The sequence below is a fragment of the Panthera onca genome, chromosome C1, assembly GCF_046562875.1.
Source record: "Panthera onca isolate mPanOnc1 chromosome C1, mPanOnc1 haplotype 2, whole genome shotgun sequence".
Lineage (NCBI taxonomy): Eukaryota > Metazoa > Chordata > Mammalia > Carnivora > Felidae > Panthera > Panthera onca.
In genome coordinates this window covers 191146009-191163592 of record NC_138346.1, presented here as the reverse complement: position 1 = coordinate 191163592, position 17584 = coordinate 191146009, and the positions used below count along the sequence as shown (strand labels likewise).

The window sequence follows — 17584 nt, the reverse complement described above, 5'->3', positions numbered from 1 at the left end:
ACCTATGAAGTTAGAAATTACTATAAATAAGATTCAGAAACAAAACCAGACCTGTTTACAGAAAGAGAATATCCCTCCTCAGAAGCATCAGCTCACTGAGAATGGGATCTGGTTTTCCATATGATGCTGTAAGCCAAACCATTCTCATCAAAGCCCCTTTCCAACTCCTGGGGGGATTTAAATATAGGTGTAATTATAGTTCATTCTTAAGGTAGACATGTAGAACTAGGAAAAATACCAGAAGAAATAAGACCATATGGAAAATCGTATAAAAATTTTTTTTTTGCCAAAATGTTTTATATTCTAATTGGGCATATCATGCCATCTCCTCCAACTACATAAATGTCCTTGACGTCTTTGTTGTCATCATCATCATCATATCTGACGGTTTTTGTGTATGGGGATTAATAATAGCCTTTTACTGAGTTCTACCAATGTGTTGTACATAAAAATCCTGCCACTTAGATTTTCATTTTAAAGTAAAAATTGAAGCAGAAATGTTAGGTATCTTGAAATCACAAAACAAGTCACTGATGGCATCAGAAGTAGAGCCAATAATTGCAACCCAGTCTTCCAGTCCTTTCCTGCACACACACAGATTTCTTTCCTATCCAGAAATCTCATGGCATCCCTGCTGTTCTCTCTTCTAGGCCTTCCTAGCTGAATTGGAACAGAATTCTCCAAAAATCCAAAAAGTAAAGGAAGCCCTGGCTGGGTTGCTGATGACATATCCTAACTCACAAGAAGCAGAAAACTGGAAGGAAATGCAAGAGGAACTCAGTAAGTTATCACAGGGGGATTGAAGATTCACTAAATTGCTTATCTTCAAAGCAGATATAGAATTTCAGCACATCCTATAAAGCAGGACTTATTTTTAATTTTCAGAAGCAAGCAAGAGGCCCAAATGGGGTTAGAGATTGAGTCTGATTAAGGAAAGGATCTAGAGATTCCACTCGAAGTGTCAGATATTTGGCTTTCTTGGGCAAGTCAATCTGACAATCTTGTGATAAAGAGAGCATTGGTGATAAAAATGAAAAAATGGGAAATAATCTACTCACGGGAAGGATTAGGTGAATTATGCCACATTCATAGTATTAAACTGTAAACGATGGTAGTGTTTATTGACATAGAAAAAACATGGGCATAAAAGATGTTTATTATATAGTAAGAGTTAAAAAACAGGCTATAAAATAATCTATGTGTTGTGTAAGATATACGTGCATTTGTGTCTGTGTGTGTATATGTAGTTCTGTGCAGTTTTATCCCATGTGTAGTTTCATATAGCCGCCACCACAATCAAGTACAGAACTGCGTTACTTTAGTTAAAATTAAATGAATGTTATTTTTAACTTAAAAAACTTTAATGCTGCAGGGGTCATTTCCTGTAGTTGGTTAGGAACATAACTTAGGGATCAGGCCAGTGGCTGGTGAGTGTAAAGGAACACATTCTCTCATTTCCTCTCTACAGATTCCCGATGGGAAAGGGCCACTGAAGTGACCGTGGCCCGGCAAAGGCAGCTGGAGGAATCTGCAAATCATCTGGCCAGCTTCCAGGCTGCAGAATCCCAGCTCCGGCCCTGGCTGATGGAGAAGGAACTGATGATGGGGGTGCTGGGCCCCCTGTCTATTGACCCCAACATGCTGACTGCACAAAAGCAGCAGGTCCAGGTGAGCCACAAAGCTTACTGCTTTAAGCAAAGAAATGGGAGTCATGCGAATCTGGATTTGAATGCTGTTGTCAGCAAGTAGATTTCAAATGACCCTGGACTAGTCACTTAACCTTCCAGTGTCTCAGTTTCCTTGGTTTAAATGAGATGTTTGGGGTTTTTTTGGTTTTTTTTTTATAGACATAAATATATATTTAATATTTAATAATCAAAGGTCACAAAGATTTACTAGCATAGTTTATTCTAAGGGTTTTTTTTTTATGAAATTTATTGTCAAATTGGTTTCCATACAACACCTAGTGCTCATCCCAAAAAATGTCCTCTTCAATACCCATCACCCACCTTCTCCTCCCTCCCACCCCCCATCAACCCTCAGTTTGTTCTCAGTTTTTAAGAGTCTCTTATGCTTTGGCTCTCTCCCACTCTAACCTCTTTTTTTTTCTTCCCCTCCCCCATGGGTTTCTGTTAAGTTTCTCAGGATCCACATAAGAGTGAAAACATATGGTATCTGTCTTTCTCTGTATGGCTTATTTCACTTAGCATCACACTCTCCAGTTCCATCCTCGTTGCTATAAAGGGCCATATTTCATTCTTTATCATTGCCACATAGTACTCCATTTTGTATGTATATAAACCACAATTTCTTTATCCATTCATCAGTTGATGGACATTTAGGCTCTTTCCATAATTTGGCTATTGTTGAGAGTGCTGCTATAAACTAAATGAGATATTTGTAAGGGCTTTATCTCATTGCCTGACAGAGGTGCCTGGGTAGCTCAGTTGGTTAAGTGTCCAACTTCAGCTCAGGTCATGATCTCATGGTTCATGAGTTTGTGCCCTGAGTCTGGCTCTGTGCTAACAGCTCAGAGCCTGGATCCTGCTTCGGATTCTGTGTCTCCCTCTCTCTGTGCCCCACCCCAACTTGTGCTGGGTCTGTCTCTCTCTCTCAAAAATGAATAAACGTTTAAAAATTTTTTTTAATGATGAACAGTCAATAACTGTATTATTAATATCATTAACAGAGGCAATAAGATGAGTGGATGTGACTACATTGTAGAATCGTATTTTACATTTTTTTTTAGGTGGACACAAAATGAGCAGCAGGCAAAAGTTTATTAGGGTATAAGATTAGAAAGTAAGAATAGTAGGAAAGCTCTCTTGAATGCCCACCGAACCGTATTTTACTTTTAATCCCCAGTGACAATGACCATATTAATGTAATGTCTTCTATCTGCTGGTTTCATTTAAAGATTTTTCTGTTACTCAAACCTCAAGAAAAAAAATTATTTAAGTACCTACCATCATAGAAATTTAGGTTGGCCAAGGGGCACCTGGGTGGCTCAGTTGGTTTAGCATCTGACTCTCGATTTTGGCTTGGGTCATGATCTCAGGGTTTTTTGGTTCAAGCCCTGCTTTGGCTTCTGTGTTGACAATGAGGAGCCTGCTTGGGATTCTGTCTCTCCCTCTCTGTCTGCCCCTCCTCCGTGCGCGCTCTCTCTCTCTCTCTCTCTCTCTCTCTCCCTCAAAATAAATAAGTAAACATTTAAAAAAATTGTTTAATAGAAATTTAGATTGACCAAATATGTCATTTCCAATGAAATCATGCTGAGAACATTTCTTCTTCTTCTTCTTCTTCTTCTTCTTCTTCTTCTTCTTCTTCTTCTTCTTCTTCTTCTTCCTCCTCCTCCTCCTCCTCCTCCTCCTCCTCCTCCTCCTCCTCCTCTTCCTCTTCTTCTTCTTCTTCCTCTTCTCCTTCTTCTCCTTCTTCTTCCTGTTCTTTTTCTTCTTCTCCTCCTTCTCCCCCTTCTTTTTTTTTGTAAGCACCCAAAAACCTTTTCTTGTTCTACATCCTCTTTCAAATTTGTTCCATTTCTTCTTGCCATCTACCAAGTTCCCTAAATTAAGACCTAAAAGTAGTATTTGAAGGAACCTTTTCTTTTAGCCCCCTATTCCGGTGGTTTTCAGACTATTTGCTATCAACTGTTTACACTCTTAAAAATTATTAAAGACCCCAAAGAGCTTGTGTTTAAATATTGGTATCTATTAATATTTACTGTGTTAAAACACTGAGGAAGCTAAAAATATGTATTTGTTGGGATGCCTGGGTGGCTCAGTCCATTAAGCATCTGATTTTGGCTCAGGTCATGATCTCACAGTTCGTGGGTTCGAGCCCTGCACTGTCAGTGGGGAGCCTGCTTGGGATTCTCTCTCTCTCCTTCTCTCTTTGCCCCTCTCCCCGTGTGCTCGCTCTCTCGCTCTCAAAAATAAATGAATAAACTTAAAAAATAAAATATTTAGGGGCGCCTGGGTGGCGCAGTCGGTTAAGCGTCCGACTTCGGCCAGGTCACGATCTCGCGGTCCGTGAGTTCGAGCCCCGCGTCAGGCTCTGGGCTGACAGCTCGGAGCCTGGAGCCTCTTTCCGATTCTGTGTCTCCTTCTCTCTCTGCCCCTCCCCCGTTCATGCTCTGTCTCTCTCTGTCCCAAAAATAAATAAAAAAACGTTGAAAAAAATAAAATAAAATATTTAAAATATAAATGTATTTATTAATTTTTTTAAATGTTGGTAAAACCATAACATTAACATAAGTAACTATATATATTTTTTATGAAAAAATAACATTATCCAAACATAATAACTTTAGTAAGAGAGATATTGTTTTATGGCTTTATAAATCTCTTTGATGTCTGGCTTAATAGAACATTCTCATAGATTTTCATATCTGCTTCTGCATTTAAGTTATTGCAATACCAGATGCCATATAGCCTATGGAAAACTCCATTGAACATTCATGAAAGAAAAATTATAAAAGGCAAATAATATCTTACTATTTTTATGAAAATAGTTTTGACCTCGTGGACCCTCTGAAAGGTCCTAGAGACTTCTAAGGACCCCTGGAGCATACTTTGAGAATTACTGTTCTAATCTTTTTCCATTCTAAATGCTACTGCCTTAGGTAGGTTAGATCTCAGGTCTAGACCATTGCAACAGCCTACTAATGGGCTTCTTTGTCTAGTGCATCCTCCACACAGTTACCAAATTATCTCCTTAACTCACACATCTAAATATGTGAAAATGCTTTGCTGGCTCATGGCTGCCTATTGAACAACGTCCAAGTACCCACTCAGTGTCGTATATAAGACTTTCCACTATCTGATCCCAGTTTGTCTTGCCAGCCTCATTTCTCACTCCTCCCCCATATATCTAGGTTTTGTGCTGCACCAGGTAACTTCCTTTCCTTGAACATACCATATTCCTACAGCTCTGTGCCTTTGCTAATCCTAGGCCCTCCCCCTGAAATGCCCCTCACCAGTCTGACTCTCTGCTCACTGGGAGAATTCCTTATTTTGTCCTCTGCAAAGCCTTCCTGACTTCCCTCTTCTGCTTTTGTCATCTTCTATCGAATTAATCATCCTTACTTCTTGCTTTCACAGTGCCTTGTTCATGTCAGTGTTTATCATTTTTGCTTTTTTTTTTTTTTACATTCTGTTATAGTTCATTGTTTACACATCTGTTATTCCTTAAAGTCCTGTCTTATTTATTTTTGTACAGTGTGAGTGATGAATACTTTCCATAAATTATCTTATTTAATCCTTAAAACAGCCAAGATGAGTACTTCCTATCCTCATCTTATAGATAAGTAAGCTGAAATTTGGAGAACTTCAAAAACTTGCCTAAGGTTATATATACATCTAGTAAGTAAGAGAGTAAGAATTTGAACCCAAGCAGTACAACTCCAGAGCCCATAATCCTAACTCCTTGCTGAATGAAATAAGGGATAGAAAAGAGTAAAAAGACATGCTCCTTGCTTTAAAGAAGCTCATTATCTAATCATGCTATGTTGTAATGTACAGATTGTTTATGCTGTTGGAATTCCAAGAAAGAAACTGGGAAAAACAGAGCTATTGAGAGTTGAAATGGCAAGCCCAGCCAGAGGTATAGGTAGCTGGCTCTGGGACCCCAGGTTTTATCTGGCAAAACTGATGAGTGCCAATCCAGAAAACAAGGCCAACCTTAGTAACTGATGTTGAAACAGAGTATGACAAATAAGGAAAAGAAATAGAATAGGCACAATCAATGACCCTTGCAAAACAAGTTTTTATTAAGCAGTTGTTGTTGTTATAAGTGATACTACATTTTCCTAGCAGCCTGGTCCTTGGAGTTTTCTGGTTTATTTTCCAAAGGAGTTGGCACTACTTGGCACAATCTAAAATCAGTTTTTGTTTTGACACTCTTTTTAGATCTGTCTTTTCTCTCTAAACATCTTGATGTCATTTCTATTACAGTTTATGCTGAAGGAATTTGAAACACGCAGGCAACAGCATGAGCAGCTGAACGAGGCGGCTCAGGGCATTCTAACAGGCCCTGGAGATGTCTCTCCATCCACCAGCCAAGTACAGAAAGAACTCCAGAGCATCAATCAAAAGTGGATTGAACTGACTGACAAACTCAATTCCCGTTCCAGCCAAATTGACCAAGCTATTATCAAAAGCACCCAGTACCAAGAACTACTCCAGAACTTATCAGAGAAGGTAAAGGCAGTTGGACAGCGACTAAGTAGCCAGTCAGCCATCAGCACCCAGCCTGAGGCCGTGAAGCAGCAACTGGAGGAGACCAGTGAGATTCGATCTGATGTGGAGCAGTTAGACCATGAGATTAAGGAGGCACAGACACTTTGTGATGAGCTCTCAGTACTCATTGGGGAGCAGTACCTCAAGGATGAGCTGAAGAAGCGTTTGGAGACAGTTGCCCTGCCTCTCCAAGGTTTAGAAGACCTTGCAGGTAAGTTAGGGTACAGAACACACTGCTGACATTAGTGGCAAGCCCAAAGATTGACTTTGTAATAGTCCCAAGAATCTAGGGTGACCTGTAAACAGCTTTTGGACTCACACTAGTGTTACCCTATCCCTTTGTCCAGCTCCAGTGAGAAGTGCTATGGTCATCACACATTGGCTGAGCACTAGCAATATGGGAGACTTTATATAGCATAATCCTAGACATAAGAGCACTAATATCAATTTTGTCAGCAGGTAGAGATTCGTGCTCATGGATGTCCTTATAGGTGAAGCCACACACATACTTTAACTAATACTTATTTATACCATGCACATGCATACACACACATATACCATATTACAGAATTAGAACATGTTCTGGACTGCTTATGATGGCCTTGTACCAGAAGAATTTTGTACTCAGTGTGTTGCCTTCCTGTAGAAACATTTATGGCTTTTTATCAGCTTAGAAACAGAAGTTTACTTCTGTTACTCAGGTGACCTTACAAGGTTGGCGTGAGGATTAAATCAGATCTAGTGTGTGAAGGAGACTAGCTCTGTGCTGCTTTTGTGGCAGACCCTCAGTTAACATGTTTCCTTCCCCTAAGAATAGACCATATACTCTCAGCAAACATCTTAAATGCCATGTCCTGATCTGATTGGTTTAAACTTGATTTTCTCATTTCAGCTGACCGCATGAACAGACTCCAGGCAGCTCTTGCCAGCACCCAGCAGTTCCAGCAAATGTTTGATGAGCTGAGAACCTGGTTGGATGACAAACAAAGCCAGCAAGCAAAAAATTGCCCAATTTCTGCAAAATTGGAGCGGCTACAGTCTCAGCTACAGGAGAATGAAGAGTTTCAGAAGAGCCTTAACCAACACAGTGGCTCCTATGAGGTGATTGTGGCCGAGGGAGAATCTCTGCTTCTTTCTGTACCTCCTGGAGAAGAGAAAAAGACTTTACAAAACCAGTTGGTTGAGCTCAAAAGCCACTGGGAAGAGCTTAGTAAAAAAACTGCAGATAGACAATCCAGGCTCAAGGACTGCATGCAGAAAGCTCAGAAATATCAGTGGCATGTGGAGGACCTTGTGCCATGGATAGAAGATTGTAAGGCCAAGATGTCTGACTTGCAGGTCACTCTGGACCCAGTGCAGCTAGAGTCCAATCTTCTGAGATCAAAGGCTATGCTGAGTGAGGTGGAAAAGCGCCGCTCCCTGCTAGAAATACTGAACAGTGCTGCTGACATTCTGATCAATTCTTCAGAAACAGATGAAGATGACATCCGGGATGAGAAGGCTGGGATCAACCAGAACATGGATTCCATTACAGAGGAACTACAGGCCAAAACAGGGTCTCTTGAAGAAATGACTCAGAGGCTCAAGGAGTTCCAGGAAAGCTTTAAGAATATTGAAAAGAAGGTTGAAGGGGCCAAACACCAACTTGAGATCTTTGATGCTCTAGGCTCTCAAGCCTGTAGCAACAAGAACCTGGAGAAGCTAAGAGCTCAACAGGAAGTGCTGCAGACCCTGGAGCCCCAGGTAGACTATCTGAGGAACTTCACCCAGGGCTTGGTAGAAGATGCCCCAGATGGATCTGATGCTTCCCAACTTCTTCATCAAGCCGAGGTCACCCAGCAAGAGTTCTTGGAAGTAAAGCAAAGAGTGAACAGCAGTTGCATGACAATGGAAAACAAGCTGGAGGGGATTGGTCAGTTTCACTGCCGAGTCCGAGAGATGTTTTCTCAGCTGGCAGACCTGGATGATGAGCTAGATGGCATGGGTGCCATTGGCAGAGACACTGATAGCCTCCAGTCCCAGATTGAGGATGTACGGCTATTCCTCAACAAAATCCAAGCCCTCAGGTTAGACATAGAGGCCTCTGAAGCAGAGTGTCGACAAATGCTGGAGGAAGAGGGGACTCTGGACTTGTTAGGTCTCAAGAGGGAGCTCGAAGCCCTGAACAAGCAATGTGGCAAACTGACAGAGAGGAGCAGAGCTCGCCAGGAGCAGCTGGAGCTGACGCTGGGCCGCGTGGAGGACTTTTACAGGAAGCTGAAAGCCCTCAATGACATGACCACGGCAGCAGAGGAGGGGGAGGCCCTCCAGTGGGTCGTGGGGACTGAAGTGGACCTCATCAACCAGCAGTTAGCAGATTTTAAGGTAAGCCATGCCCTTGTTTTTTGATCTTTTGCCTTCAGTAATGTGTATTTCTTTTCCTGTAACTCGGAAACCCATTGGATATACATCTTAACTTCTGTCCCTGGGGTCACTATTCTCGCTTCCATCACCATCAAAGCACACTGTCTGGAGACTTAACAGTCTTTTGGATTCTGGGCAATTGGTTTGAACGTTTTTCTGTTGTAATTTATTTCAGTGTTTATAACCAACTGAGGGTATAGAAAGAAATGTCCAAATGTTACTTACTCGAGGATCTCCTCTTGTGATTTGTAACAGCAGCAAATGTTTCCCTAGGTCCATGTTTTCTGCTTGAGGTGTGTGAAGTCATAAGATAAACATGGGGTCATCTTCATAAAGTGTTGATTTTTTTTTTCCTCCTATTTCAGGAGAAAGTTATTGATGCATTATGAAGTAAAGTACAAAATTCTCATGAGTTATTAAGATAAAACATAACACTTCAAAGAAACTTCCCACTTAGAGCAGGCGGGTAAGACGACACCCCAGGCCCCCAGGAATATGTTCTTTGCCTATAGGAGAGTTTGAAAAGCACTGCCCTGACTGCAAACATGTTTTCACTCTTTGCCTGAGTCAGAATTTCCAGTCCTGAGATTTTGTGAGTTGAAATTAAAGCAACAGGGAAGAGGAAGATGGGAGGAATTGACTCTCAAAAATGCAATTTTGCTAGGTCAGGGACTTGGAGCTCTCAGGACTGTGTGTAGGGTCATGGCTCTCAGGATGAGAGCCTTTCATCCTGAGTTTCCCCTGTTGTAAATGCCAAAAGGTGCCTTACTCCACTGCTGCTCCTCTGCTGCTTTTCCTTCTTGGTGCACAGAGTGGATATGAAAAGGCTACTTCCAGCACTTTGTTTCCATCACTGGTGTTAATTATTCCCACCTACACAGTCATACTCCTGCAGTCAGAGTTCATTTGTTCTCCAAAGCTCCTGCCTGTCAGGACTTTTTCAATTACAAATACGTTTGGAGAGGTGGGATTGACACCGGTCAGAGCCCTGCAGTCCTGAGAAAAGTTACAAGATTCGAGCGCAGAAGGGTGGCTGTTTTAGAAGGGTCCCCAGCTTAAGGGATGTTCAACTCTGAAGTGGGACATTGGCTGAAGATCTCCTTACAGTGTTTGGAGACAGTGTAGTTTGGAGCAACAAGTCATTGTTTGGGGGATTCTTGAGGACCCAAATAAGGAGAGGATAGGAAGGGAAAATTCAAACCCATGAGCACATACGTTTTCCTCTTAGAAACTCCCGCACCTCCATTCCAGGGGCAGGTGGCCTTTCTTCATCACGTGTGTTTTTCTTGCCTTTGCTGTTGTAAGCGCCCTGAAAGCAGAGACTGTCTTCTACAGGCTCCGGGTTACTTAGAATTAACTATCTGACCAACTAAATGAATTTCTTAGAAACCTGAAGCTCATCCCTTTGACTCAAATAGTTGTATCAAACTAGATTCTGGTTTACATGGGAATTATTTTAAATTCTATTTGCCTAATCTTCTAAACACTACGTTGTGTAGAAGTTTTTCTTTATGAGTGCATGTTAACATTATTAAAAAGATGGTATTGTTCTTTGTGACGGTGATATCCTCAAGGGTATTAGAGACATTGGGGGCTGCTTTGTATTAAATGTTCCTAAATTACTGTGCAGTTTGTGTTGGGTATTGAAGTTCTTGTGTAGTGCCTCTTAGTGCATATGTGTGTAGCTTCCATTTCCCCCCGCTTACCCTGATAGCAGGGCTGTCTTCTCACTGCAGCTACTTCACTGTTGTCATTGGGTCTGCCTTTTGCTGTCTATCCCTTGCTTCTAATCATCAGTGAGCTAGAAAATGAAGTAAACAAGCCTGTTAAAGTTGCATTAAAATACAAGCTAGGATATAAAAAAGAGTCCACAGGCAGGCGTATATAGTGTTTGGATTTGAGGACAACTTTTCACTGTCCTTTTCAGTTAATCCTTAGTTGCTAGAAACTTTCTGAATTTTGATGTAGCTGGCAGATTTTAAGAAATTACTGGATGCTACCATATTTTATTTGTATCCTAGTATGTAGCTTAGAAATGCTCAGAGTTCAGTATCTGCTTAGCTGTTTATTACTGCATCCTGTTTCACTGATTTCTAACAATAACCCTCCCACCACCAATACTCTGGATGCGAAGGCTGGTCATGGGCAGAGTGTGTGTCTCTGCAGGGGACCAGTGTTGAAATGCAAGACTGGAAGAAGAGAGAGAAAGAGGGTGGCAAAGTTGTGCCCCTGTGTGTATCCTCCTCAAGTTGGGGGCACAAATCAGAAGGCTGGCTCCACATGTCCGCCTTATAAAGTCAAAGGCTTTGGGAAGAGTTTTTGCCTCCTCCCAGCAAAGGCGTGTGGTCAGGAGGGGAGGAGCACGCTCCTGGCTCAGCTCACACTGAGCTCATGGGAAGTGAAAACAATGGGAGGGAAGAGCTCTGTGTGTCAGCTCCACGGTCCCCTGAGGCTGAGTAAAGGGAAGGTCTTTTTGGACCCATTCTGAGGACTGAGTCATTTTCGTGGTTTGAGTGTTGAGTTCTGGGTTAATGTGTTGTATACCCAGCAATGAATTAATCTTCCCTCATACCGGCAGCAGACCTGATTTATAAAGTGTGACTCTGCTTTCAGATTCAGTCTTTTTAATAAGGAAAAACCAGAGATGAAGATGAACATAAAAAACAGCATTAGCTTTAAGTTTTCAGCTTTTTTTTAATTTTTAAATTTTTAAATTTTTTTTATTTTTAATGGAATCACACTCTCAGTACAGAGTCTGCCGAAGAGAAGAGGATATGAGTCTCTGAGACACAAGTGTAGCATCTGCTGGGACGGGACTAATTCCACTGTGGATGGGTGGCATAGACCGATGAGTCAGGTCTGGGGACAGCCCCGGCTTACTTGGGACTGTGCAGTAGTGCTGAGAAATGCGTGGAGAGGCAGCTTGTAGGAAAAGTTATTTCCTCCTTAACGTGAAAAACTGAAAGTCATTATTCCTAGAAAAGGCTTTTAACTCAATTGCTTCTGAATAAATGAGAGAATATGGTCCACCCAGGTGGATCTGTCCGATGGGAAGAGAGTTCTCTTCCACTTTAAACAAGCAAAGACCTCAAACCTTCCTGCATTTGGCTTTATTGGGTTCTGCCATTCCAGAAATCTCAAATGAGAATATTGAGTATGTTTTCAGAAAACTGGGAGGAAAAGACTTTGGCTAATCTCTTCAGGAAATTCTGTTTTCCTGAACAAGAGAGTCAGTGATTCTTGAAGAAAAGGAATTGTATGTGCGTAACAGGACACTAACAAGAAAGGAGAGACCTTTATTTCACTAAAATTTAAGCCAAAGATCTGGTAACTCTGATGATAACAAGAGGCTTTCCTCATTTTGAAATTCCCTGTGCTAGTTTTATAGTCAAGAATTGAGATCATTATGAGTTCAAGCCAACCCCGTCGTTGTACACACACCCGCCGAGAACCACAGTGGCATCTCCGTCAGGAAGTAGGTGGTGGCTTGGGCATTAAGAGCAGTATCTGGATGCCCTTCATGCACTCTGAGTTTCATATGTATTTATATTTACTGTGTACTCAGGTCAGGCTTCATACTCGGCCCTCTACCACTCACTCAGTGGTAAGAAAGAACAAGTGGGAAAAATGGAAGCCTTTTTAGGGTCCATAGGTTTCTCACAAAAGTTCACTTCACTTAATGGTGTGTTGGAAGCACCCAAGCCTGTTGGTCTTCTCCTTCCTTGTCTTCACGGCTGGGCTGGTGGGAAATAGATAAGGCAGCAGGCTTCCTGAGGACTGTTTTCAGTTCTATTTCAGGTTGAGCAGAGCCCAGGGTCAGGAATTACACATACTTACAGCCTTTGTCTGGAGACCTCAGTATCCCACCAGAATACCAGAACAAGAAAGCCTTGTAAACTTCATTTGATTTTTTTTTTCCTCATAGAAAGTGAGTTTAAGCTTCGCTCTGAGCACACATGAGAACTCTAAGACAGGCATGGCTTGACATGGAGCTGAAGGGCTGCCAGTTTGCACAAAGACACTTCTTCCTTTCAAACGATTACAAAGACAGTATCAGCCCATCTATAGTTTTGCCAGTTAGATTCACTAGAGAATGAAGCAAATGAGGTCAGCATTATCTACCTGCCCTTGGAGAGAAAGGAAATCACACTTGGTGTGTGACCTGTCTGTCACCTAGATGTTTCAGTATCTCCAGCTTTGCAGCAGCAAGGTAAGCTGAGTAGGCACCCCCACTCCTGCCTTGTGCCAACCCTTGGCCTGTCTTGGTTTTTTCTTTCTTCCTTAAACAGGGCTACTCCAAGAGGATCTACTAGGGTCCAAGGAAGTAAAGAGAATGCCCCAGAACAGGGTTTCTCAGCCTCTGCACTCTTGACATATGGGACTGGATAATTTGTTGTGGTGGGGGGGCTGTCCTGCGCACTGCAGGATGTTTAGCAGCATCCCCGATCTCTACCCGCTAGATGCCAGCAGCAACCCTTCCCATAGACAACCAAAAATGTCTATCCAGACATTGCCAAATGTCCCCTGGAAGGCAAAAATCTCCCTCTGTTGAGCACCGCTGCCTTAGAAGAAAATTACCACCTACACTTGGGAAACTTGGAATTCAGCTGGAAGCAGCGCTGGCTGATTAAGTTAAATATTTATGTTGCAGACAGCCTTCTAATAATCTGATTAAGACTGTGTGGTAGCAGCAATTGCCTCTAAGTCAGCCTTTCTTTAAGCAGGGCCCCGGATTCCTGATTTTTGCTGGGACTAATCTGTGTCTGGTTTAAAATTTCCTAGGCACTTTCCCTGGCATCAGCAGTTTATTTTTCGTGGAGTTGTTGATGCAGGTGTTTGGTTGATGATGCATTTCTAAAGAGAAGAGGAACTTCCTGTGTGGAAATACTTCAGGAAGCTTCCTCGTTCGGTGCCTTTAGGAGGAGACTGCAGTCTGTCAGTTGTTCTCAGCTCAGGAGCTCACAGTTTGGCTGCTGATGTTAATAACCCTTGGGAGATCACCTCCCAGCCCTACCAAACCCCAAGAATTCCAGTGCTCCCTAATAATCCTTTCCACCCCCACTTAGCAACTGGTTGGGGAGAAGGTAAAGGCGTGTTTAAGGACTTTAGCTTTGCTTCATATTGAACTTTTCCCAGCCCCATTTTAAAGCAGCCCCATTAGTATTTTAAGTATCAGCATCACAAAGCAAAATCCCAGGATTGCAGTCATTACATCATCTTAAAGGAGACTCACACCTCAGCAAAGGCAGTAAAATCAAATGAAAGATCATCAAGAAAGAATCCATTGATGGATTTCACAAAAATTTGTGTGGAAATTTTGATAGCAAGGGAAGACTTTAAAGCAATGTAAGAAAGGACTGAGCAGTTTGATTTGAGTTTACTGAAATTCTTCACATATCATGTCAGCATGTAGCATTTGCAACTAAAGTTCACCATATGATTTTGTACACAAAGGAGGAAAAATATGTTTCCAGGAAAACTAGAATTTACCCCACGCAGGACTTGTATTCATTGTTAAGTATTTGATTAGTGAACACAGGTTGAGGTAAGCACAGACTTGCAGAACAGGACTATTTCTCGTTGTGTCTAGAAATGAATGGTAAATGGTCTTGGCCTTGGCCTGGTCCTCAGCCTTAGCGTCAGAAAAATCCTGGGCACTTTGAAGCTAGCTGGCTGGCACACGAGACATAGCATAAGCAGGGAGCCTCTAGGAAGTGTGATGAGTTGCTCTGAAGGACACTTTATTGTTAGGATTGGTTGGTTCACCAGGGATGAAATAAGTCCCACAGGGAGTCCTGTCAGGTCACTGCACCAAAGAGCTGTCTCCTGCCAAACAGATTCTTCCCAAGTCTCAGCTGTCCTGTTGGGAAAACCTAGCTATGGGAAGAATGTGCTCCCTCCCCACCTTCCTTAATACTTTGCCACTACCACTACCAAGTGCTTTTCGAATACCAGCCTCTGGTATTGGCGGTGGGAGATTAATGGGATACACTTATTCCTTAGGCCTTCACAAGCTGTTTTCCGGCTACTAGCACTGTGATTTGACGTGTGGACCTTTCAGAATTTTGGCCACTCAGGGATAAGAATGAGTGCTACGTGGTAATGGTCCATGGATCCCTTGGTGGGAGGTAGGAGGAAGGGACTCCATATTCCTTTCAGTCCATCATCCTTACTGAGCACTTGCTCTGTGCCAGCCCTTGTGGTGGGACAATGTGTTATGGGAAACAGGCACCAGGGATTGCAGTGGTAGTGACGTGTGATGCTGAGTACACCTAAAAGACACCTAAGTTGAAGTGAGCTCTAACCTCAACCCCCTATCAATCAGACATTTACAATCCCAGTTGCAGTTAAGAACACTGAGACTGTGAGTTTGTTATAGTGTCTTGTTCAAGCCACACAGCATGTTAGAGCTGGGATTGGAAAGGTTTGTTTGGCACCAAAGGTCATGCTTGACCAATAGTTCTCAAATGGGGGCAGTTTTGCCCCTTAGGGGACATTTGGCCATGTCCATTTGGCCATGTCCAGAGACAGTTTTGACTGTCACAATGGGAGAGGCTTCTGCTAGCATCTAATGGGTGCTAAACATTCTATAATGCAGAGGATAGCCCCTTACAACACAGAATTATTCAGCCCCTTTCTAAAAAGTTGGAGGTTTGATTTTTTTTCCCCCTCTTCAGATGCCATGACAGGTAAGAGTTAACTGACAACTCCACTGCCAGGCAAAGCTTCATGGTTTTTCTCCCTTTTTTTTTTTTTTTTTTCCAAAAGTTAGTTAAGAAATAGTGTTAGTTCTGGGAATGACTATACAGATCTGTTGGATAAAGTCAGGATCCTGGTGAACTAATTTGAGTCAGTGGCTAAAGAATTCTCTTAATGCTTGACCAGTCCCAGCCCCACCCTGCCACAAGGCTCCTGCTGTGGAAATCAATCAGCTGTGTATCTCAAGCTGCTTCCTGTAGGGTGTGTTATGGAATGGCATCAGCCCCTGCACCAGCTGGGTGTCCTGATCTCAGTGTGATTTTATCAGACTCTGTCTCTTTTGAGCCTTGCTGTTTGGAACAAAGGATCCTCTGTTAGGAATGCAGAGAGCTCCTCTGATTGGACAGCTAGCGTGTACGTACATGGTTCCCACGGAAAAAACAGACATAAATTATGCTGTAGCCTTCTAGAACTTGGGCTTCCAAGTTGCTTTTCCCTTAGCTTCTGTCTGTATTTACCCTTCTTTCTGTATGTACTTATCCTTCACCCAGTTCAATGTAGGAGCCATCTGATCTGATGGATTAAATGATGGCATCCTTCAGAACTGGTCTGTATCAGTACCTCTAGTCTTTTCCTTTTCCAGCCTTGGAAACCACATATTTGATCCCCACTGTTTTTTCCAGTCTTAATTCCTATATAGACTATCCATCCACTTATCTCAAACACTCTTTATACATTATGCATATTTCTACCCATACCTGAAGGCTTGGTTCAAGTCCCATGTCTCCACAAAGCCTCCTTCCCAAGTTCACTACTTCTGTTCTCCTAAACCACTTAATATGTGCAACTCATTTGGCCTTTATCCTATACTGCCTAACTTTGGTGTTTTCTCATTATAGGCATTTGTCCCATCTTTGAATAAATTCATTTTTGTGTCTCTCGAAGTAGTTAACATGTTGGTGTGCACATAGTTGGAGATTAGTGAATTCTGACTGATTGGATGAGTGCTCTTTATTTCTCATAAGACATGTGAGCTCTGGGATTCAAAATGCTGTCAACTTTGCAAGACTTGAGGCAAATCCTTGTGAATCCCAAAAAATTCTAATCCCAGCCTGGATTCTTCACCTCTCCTTCTTGCCTCTGGGCTCCCTTCCTTCTCTACTAGTTAGCATATGTTAAAGGAGCGGGATTTTATTTCAGACAAAGAAATTTGCTACCAAGCACACTTGAAGAAAGCCAGATTCTGAAATATTGGCTTGCAGTTACCCATCCCTTTATAGTCATTGTCATTTACCCAATTAGTTCACAGGGAGAGTCTTCATACTTCATGCAATTTAGTGTAGTGAAGAAAATTGAATCTGAGTTTTAGTCAGAAATATCCAGCTTTGAGTTCTGGCTCTGTCATTTACTAGTTGAGTGACCTTGGGGAAAATTACTTAACCTCTCTGTATAGTTAACTTTATAAAATGTGAGCAGTGGTAAATCATACCTTTAGAGTTTTTATGAGAGTTCAATGAAGTGATGTAGATGAAGGTACCAGGCATATATTAAGTGATCAATAAATGATAATCTTTTATTTTAAAAAAATTTAGGTAGACAAATTAGAATATTATGAAATCTTTTTAATAAAGAGTTATGCCTTTTGTTCCTAGGGATAATTATTCTCCAGAAGATTTGCTGTAAGGCCCAGTACCAGATTAGATCAGCTTTTTCTCTTCTGGGAAAAATGAAAATTATGAGGATAAAGTACAATTAGCTCAATGGCAGCAGTGAAACAAGTGGATGGACAAACAGCTTTCCCAAACAGTATTTGTGGGGAACAAGAGTAGAGCTGGTTTCTAACCTTAGAGTAGCAGTATATAGGCAGTATAGGTCATGACTCCTAACACAGCTGTAAATATACTTTATGTACACATACATACGCATATATGTTTGCTTACTTATTCATTAACCTGTTAATTTATTCATTCATATCAAAATCCCACAGCCAGCATGTTTTTCTGAGACCATTTTGACCTTGGCTTATGTGCTCTACAAATCAGTGTTATTTTCATATCATTAACTAGAATTAACCAGAAGCCATTACCAGCTCAGTGACTTCCTCAGTAGCTCAGAGTTGCCCATCAGATCAGCTTTAATGATATCAGGGTCCTTGGCCTAATTAGCTTTTAACATAGACCATGTTATCTTCCCTTGTTGCCATACAATGGCAACTACCAAGTCAGCATCTTTGGAAGCTACGCCTC

The 17584-nt window shown here is 41.9% G+C and overlaps 1 protein-coding gene across 30 annotated transcripts in view; it reads left to right on the top strand.

Moving 5' to 3' along the window:
- The window catches only part of MACF1 (microtubule actin crosslinking factor 1), a 330331-nt gene that overhangs the window by 242817 nt on the left and 69930 nt on the right, over nt 1-17584 (top strand). For all 30 annotated transcript variants that reach the window (XM_060623642.3, XM_060623631.3, XM_060623628.3 and 27 more), the window contains 4 exons: nt 651-780; nt 1469-1668; nt 5952-6447; nt 7129-8600. In XM_060623642.3, the coding sequence (XP_060479625.3) occupies nt 651-780; nt 1469-1668; nt 5952-6447; nt 7129-8600 (2298 nt within the window). The remainder of the gene's footprint in view (nt 1-650; nt 781-1468; nt 1669-5951; nt 6448-7128; nt 8601-17584) is intronic.